The sequence below is a fragment of the Heteronotia binoei genome, chromosome 15, assembly GCF_032191835.1.
Source record: "Heteronotia binoei isolate CCM8104 ecotype False Entrance Well chromosome 15, APGP_CSIRO_Hbin_v1, whole genome shotgun sequence".
In the NCBI taxonomy this organism is placed as follows: domain Eukaryota; kingdom Metazoa; phylum Chordata; class Lepidosauria; order Squamata; family Gekkonidae; genus Heteronotia; species Heteronotia binoei.
The window spans coordinates 56898807-56905969 of NC_083237.1; the positions used below are offsets into that span (position 1 = coordinate 56898807).

Below are 7163 nucleotides of genomic sequence, written 5' to 3' on the forward strand. Positions count from 1 at the left end.
AAGCTCTCCCCAGGAGGCCAGAAGATTTGGGTTTAAGGAAGTCTTTGCATGTGACCGTCATAAAAGTACATCTCATGAGGGTTTTGGAAGTTTTTTTTTTCTTCCCTCGATAATTTCCCACTTCCCCAAATGCAACCATTGAGACTTTAACCGCTGAACTTAAATGTTGTCAGTAGCATCAGAAATGGTATTTAAGCTTTGTAAGACCATTGTGGTTTCATGGTCCCGAGTGAGTAAACAGTTATTCTTTAAACCCACTCAAGGAACTGCTTATTGTACATCCCTGACAGTCCCTCAATATAATCTTCCTCCACAATGCTTACTGTCTGGGCTACAGTTACTAGAACGAAAAAGGGGGGGGAACAACATTTGTAACCACCTGGGACTAAGATGCTAAGAAGAATTAGTGGGTCCCCCCCCCTTTTGGACCATTTAGAGCAGGGGTCCTCAAACTTTTTAAATAGGGGGCCAGTTCACTGTCTCTCAGACTGTTGAAGGGCCGGACTGTTGTGGTGGCTGCCGTTACTGTACAAGGCCGCGGGCTGTCAGTTCTCCATCTTCTGCATCTCTCTCCCTTCCCCACACCACACACCCTGGCATGGGAACTCACCTCACCTCGGTATCGCCTCACACTCTGACTCCGCCGCCTCAGCCCAGTGCCGGAAGTGTGCGTTGCTAACGCGAGTTTAGGTCAATCGTCACTTCCGGTCTGATTTTGCTATAACCCGGCGGGCCGCATAAACGTCCTCAGCGGGACGCATCTGGCCCGCGGGCCGTAGTTGGAGGACCCCTGATTTAGAGTATGTTGAAAAGAGGTTGCAAGGCAGGGTTGTAGTGAAGAGCTGAATGGAAGTGTCAACCCAGTGTGCTGCAGCAGTGAAAAAAGTGACCTCTCTGCAGGGCTGGCTCACCCACTAGGCAAACTAGGTGGTTGCTTAGGGCGCCGGGAAGGTGGGGTTGCCGAATTGGACTCCCCCCGCTCCCAGTGCCCGAGGCAAATGCCTAGTTTTGCCTGCCTCCTCTGCCTGCCCACCACTGCACCTCCTTTCCCTTCCCATCCCTTCGCCTCCCCCCGTTGTACCCCCTCCTGAGGGTGTGGCACTGAGGCGTGGTGCTCTGGGAGGGGGTATGATGGAGCGCGGCGCTATGTTGCAGTGCTGGGGGGCCTGCCTGGGGCGCCACATGTCCTTGTGCCGGCACTGCCTCTCTGTTAGGGATTCTTAGGAAAGGGACTGAGGATGAAACAGCCAATTTTGTAGTGTCCCTGTATAGATCTATGGTGCAGCCTCATTTGGAATACTGTGTATAGATACGTGGAGGATAAGTCTCTCAGTGGCTACAAGCCGTAGGGACTGAGGGGAACCTTCCCATTGAGAAATACTAATCCTCTGGATCCCAGAGGCAGGAGGCAACATCAGGGGAAGGCCTCAGCCTCTGTGCCCTGTGGTTGGCCCTCCAGAGGAACTGGTTGGCCTCTGTGTGAGACAGGATGCTAGCCTAGATGGACCACTGGTCTGATCCAGCAGGGTTCTTCTTATGCCCCTATATCCTTATGTAAAATATAACAGACCCTTTCCTGTTATCTCCCTTTTAGGTTTGCAAGGGCAGTGAGTCTGTTACATCTGCCTATGATGACATTGAAAATTACACCTCCACCTTTGATTATGACAATTATGAGCAGCCCTGCATGAAAGATGAAGTCCGGCGATTCCGCGCTGCCTTCCTTCCTTCCATTTATGCCCTTGTGTGCGTCGTCGGGCTGACTGGCAACATCCTGGTGATGGTGACCAACATCTACTTCAAGAGGCTGAAGACCATGACGGACACCTACCTGCTGAACCTCGCCTTGGCAGACATCCTCTTCCTACTGACTCTCCCTTTCTGGGCCACCAGCGCCGCCATGTACTGGGTCTTTAAAGAGTTTGCCTGCAAGGCCATCCACTGTGTTGGACGCATGAGCTTCTTCAGTGGCATGTTGCTCCTTCTCTCGATCAGCATAGACAGGTATTTCGCCATTGTCCAGGCCCCATCCGCCCACCGTCTTCGATCCCAAAGGGTGTTGGCCAGCAAGCTCACTTGCGTCTCCATTTGGATACTGGCTTTCATCCTCTCTATCCCTGAGCTGCTGTATCGGGGTGTGCACGAGCCTGAGCGGCAGCTGCCACGTTGCACCATCAAGACCAACGACTTCTTGACCTTCAACACCACCGCCCGAGTGTTGCAGATGGTCATTGGCTTCTTGGTGCCTCTCCTGGTGATGACCTTCTGCTATTGCGTCATCATCAGGACCTTGCTGCAGGCTCGCAGCTTTGAGAAGAACCGAGCCATTAAGGTCCTCATCGCGGTCATGATTGTCTTCGTCATCTTCCAGCTACCCTACAATAGCGTCATCCTAGCCGAGACCATCTCAGCCTTAAACGCCACCAGTGGTGAATGTGAAGCCAGCAAAAGGCTGGATGTGGCCAATGACCTGACCTATAGTCTAGCTTGCTTTCGCTGCTGCCTTAACCCATTCCTTTATGCATTCATTGGTGTTAAATTCCGCAATGACCTACTTCGTCTCCTCAAGGACCTGGGCTGTGTCAGCCAAGCACAGCTCTGGCGATGGTCCACAAACCGGGAGACTAAACGGTTTTCTGTTGCTACGGAAACAGACACTACTACCACTTTCTCTCCATGAGGTACTCCAGGCAGCTTGGCAGCCATTTTGGACAGTAGACATCATGATGACTTCTTTTTTTTTTTTTAGTATTTTGTATATTTTAGGGTGTGTCTCTGTGTGTGAGTCTGCTCCTGGAAGTCATGTTGACCTCCAGTGATTGATCCTTACTGGGGGCCTTGAGGATATTCAGAGAGGTGGCTAAATGAAGCCTGCCCCTGTCCTCCATACTGCTGGTATTCCAAGGAGGTCTCCCATCCAAGTATTAACCACAGTCAAACCTGCTTAGCTTTCAAGACCTGATGAGATCGGGCTTGCCTGGGATATCCAGGTCAAGGCAATATCATTATGACTTTGATATTTATAGACAATTTCTTGGAATTTGTTCCTATGAAGGAAGTGGAATCTGTTGCATACTGTGTAAAGCAGGGGTCCTCAAACTACGGCCCGCAGAGGATGTTTATGCGGCCCGCTGGGTTATGGCAAAATCAGACCGGAAGTGACGTTTGACCTAAACTCGCGTTAGCAACGCACACTTCCGGCACTGGGCTGAGGTGGCAGAGACAGAGTGCGAGGTGATACCGAGGTGAGGTGAGTTCCCAGGCCGGGGTGTGTGGTGTGGGGAAGGGAGAGAGATGCAGAAGACGGAGAACTGACGGCCCGCGGCCTTGTACAGTAATGGCAGTCCGGCCCTCCAACAGTCTGAGGGACAGTGAACTGGCCCCCTATTTAAAAAGTTTGAGGACCCCTGGTGTAAAGTCTTCAATGTTGGTTCTATTTCCAGGGGACTTTTGACTTTGAATACCATGGACTATATTGATATTATTTTCTATTTCGTATGAATTAATTCTTGCATGTATTGCACTTTGTGATTTATAGTGTTTTTCATTGTTCTACTCCTTCTAATTATACTAGGGAGTGATTTTTGTCTCTCTTTACTATTTGTTCTCTCTTCCCCGTTTGTAATGTAACACAGAATGTAATGCCGAATGTAACGCAGCTAAAGAACCTTGCAAATACAGAACACAATGACAGTGATTCAGTCTGTTCCACAAACTGAGAAACAAGCATGGAGGTACAGATCCAGAAATGTCACCGCTCCACTTCTGGACCCCACAGATTTGTCCAACTTTCTTTGTTTTTTTCTGTCTGCCACATGTTACGATCACACAATTATGAACTGCACCAGTTACAACATCCTCCCCCTCCTGATCTATCTGGTTCATCCACTTGCAACTAAATACAGGACCAGAACTCCACCCCTCTATTCGGGAGGGGCCATGGCTCAGTAGTTGAGTATCTGCTTGGTATGCAGGAGGTCCCAAGTTGAATCCCCGACATTTCTAGTTAAAAGGATCAGGTAGGAGGTAATGCCTGAGTCTGTGGAGAGCTGCTGCCAGTCTGAGTAGACAGTACTGTACACCAGTTTGGTGTAGTGGTTAAGTGTGCAGAATCTCATCTGGGAGAACCGGGTTTAATTCCCCACTCCTCCACTTGCAGCTGCTGGAATGGCCTTGGGTCAGCCATAGGTCTTGCACAGCTATCACATCTATCTTGTAACTCTGTATCTCCTTTAATTCATTTTGAAGGTTTTTCAGTGTCTACGGTTGTGATCACACGAGGGACTTGACGCAGCAGTATCCCAGCTCTGAAAAAGCTGGTTCTCTTTGATTCGTGTCACAGCATTCACACAGCCCCCACCCTGTTGCTGGGAGGGGCATTGGCTACACAAGAGGAGCATTCAGACTACTCATGCATGTGTGGGGCAGATGCATTGCATGCCCTGGCCATTCAGACAGCTGGGAAACGCACCCTATATATGTTTTAGAGATTTGTTGCCAGGAAGTCCACAGTAGCTTTTTAATCTGGTCCCAGCTCAACCTAAGATGAGATAGGTACAAGTGGGACCTGGGGGGAAGATGTGCACATGTGATCATGCATATTAAATCCCAATGGGAGGCGTGGCTAGATCGGGCCAAATCTCTTGTGTGATCACACTCTACGTTTGGGATTTTTTAATATATATATATATGGGGGGGGGGGATAATTTGGAAATCCCATCATATTCTCTCCAGGTTTTTTTTTTTTAAACTCTCAAGGGTTTTAAGCAGACTAGCAGTACACTGCTAAGCAGAGTTTAAACCCACTAAATCTGTGGAGTTTAGAAGAGTGTAATTCCACCCAGACTTGGATGGCACAAGCTATCCAGATCTCAGAAGCTAAGCAAGATCAGCCCTAGTTAGAATTTAGACGGGAGATCAAGGAAGTCCAGGGTTGCCATGCAGAGGTAGGCAACGGCAAACCACCACAGTTGGTCTCTTGCCTTGAAAACCTCATGTGATTGCCATAAGTTGGTTGTGACTTGACATAACTTCCCACCAGCAACTCTGCTTAGGATAGTGCTGTGGTTCTCCCCACTCCCTTTCCCAGGGGTGGAATTCTAGCGGAAGCTTCTTTGCATATTAGGCCACACACCCTTGATGTAGCCAATCCTCCAAAAGCTTAAAAAAAAAGAGCCTTGTAAGCTCTTGGAGGATTGGCTACATTGGGGTGTGTGGCCTAATATGCAAAAGAGCTCCTGCTAGAATTCCACCCCTGCCCCTTCCTTTCCTCCCTCAGTTGACTTTCTGTTGCTCTCAACATTCCAGTCTCCCAGAGCATCTTCAGTTCTCATCAAGTTATTTGGGTGGGAATTCCCCTTTTTCTTTTAAGTGAATTTAGGGTCATATTTTCCTGTATATCTGGGAAATCCCCACTGTATACCAAAGGCCTACTTATCTGCGCGTATCTTGGTTTTCTGCTTTTGTTAGAGATAGGCAGAGCAAAGTTAATTCTTATCAGGTTGCTTTTGGGCTTCCCCTCCTTCTGTTGATTAATTTAAGCCTCCTCTTTTTTATTTGGCTAACGTATGGCTGCATTTTCCTGCGTAACTAGAATCAACCACCTCTGGGTCTTTTTTTGTAAGCTCTTGGAGGATTGGTTACATCAGGGGTGTGTGGCCTAATATGCAAAAGAGCTCCTGCTAGAATTCCACCCCTGCCTCTGCATAGCCTGGTTCTGTAGTTTATATTATTTGCACAAGCGTCAGATCATTTCATTGTCAGATACAGTGACAAGGTTGTGAGCATTGTGCTTTCCAGGGAGATGTGATGGAACTCTTTGAACTCTCCCCAGCTGTGATTGAATGGACTGAAAATTTAGATGTTAGCATTTAGGGGGAATGCCCAGTCGGTCTGCATACCAATTGTATCAGCTTGATTACATATTTCATATTATTATATGCTTCCTGTATATAACTGCCATATGATAAATAAATATATCCAGATTGCTACTCTTAGAGCAATTTGATCCAAGAGCCAGTTTGGTGTAGTGGTTAAGTGTGTGGACTCTTTATCCGGGAGAACTGAGTTTGATTCCCCACTCCTCCACAGTCAATTGTTGGAGTGACTTTGAGTCAGTCACAAATTCTCTCAGAGCTGTTCTCTCAAGAGCAGTTCTCAAAGAGCTCTCTCAGGGCTTTAATTGTAGCAGGAACTCCTTTGCATATTAGGCCACACACCCTGATGTAGCCAATCCTCCTGGAGCTTTACAGTAGGCCTGGTACTAAGAGTAGGGTTGCCAAGTCCAATTCAAGAAAAATCTGGGGACTTTGGGAGTGGAGCCAGAAGACATTGGGGTGGCGCCAGGAGCAAGGGTGTGACAAGCATAATTGAACTCCAAGGGAGTTCTGGCCATCACGTTTAAAGGGACAGCACACCTTTTTAAATGTCTTCCTTCCATAGGAAATAATGAAGGATAGGGGCACCTTCTTTTTTGGGCTCATAGAATTGGACCCCCTGGTCCAATCGTTTTGAAACTGGGGGGCGGTATTTTGGGGAGAGGCACTAGATGCTATACAGAAAATGTGGTGCCTCTACCTCAAAAATAGCTCCCCCAGAGCCCCCGATACCTGCAGATCAATTCCCCATTATTCCCTATGGGAATCATTCTCCATAGGGAATAATTGCCCAGTAGACATTTCCCTCCCCCCACACGCCGCCGCTTTCTGATGACCTTAAACCGGGGGGGGGGTCTCCAAACCGGGGGATTGGCAACCCTCTCTCTCTCTCACAGACACACACACTTACTGTGTCTGGTTCCTCCACACGGACATCTGAAAAGAACAGGGGCTACGCTGCTCTCTCTCTTTCTCTCACACACACATCTCTTAGTTGCTCTGAAACGAAAGCAAAACAAACCGAGGGACTGTGTTGCTGACCCTTTCCATGAAGTACTTCCTGCCCAACTTTAAAGGCACAGAGACACATTTTGAAACGGACCTGTTTGCAGGTTGCTAAACCTGCCCAAGATCTAGAGCTGCATGGTGGTTGTGGGGGCGGGGGGAAGCCTGTAAAACCAGGGGATCCCCCGCTGGGACCTGGGAATTGGGAAGCCTAATTAAGAGCCCTGTAAGCTCTTGGAGGATTGGCTACATCAGGGGTGTGTGGTCTAATATGCAAAGGAG

The 7163-nt window shown here is 48.4% G+C and overlaps 1 protein-coding gene across 1 annotated transcript; it reads left to right on the forward strand.

Annotated features, from left to right (window-relative positions):
- The first annotated feature begins 219 nt into the window (after positions 1–219).
- CCR7 (C-C motif chemokine receptor 7) lies at positions 220–2725 on the forward strand. Its single transcript, XM_060255246.1, is given in 2 exon segments — positions 220–229; positions 1569–2725. Coding segments are annotated over 2 exon segments (1122 nt in total). The 3' UTR covers positions 2681–2725.
- The last annotated feature ends 4438 nt before the right edge of the window (positions 2726–7163 follow it).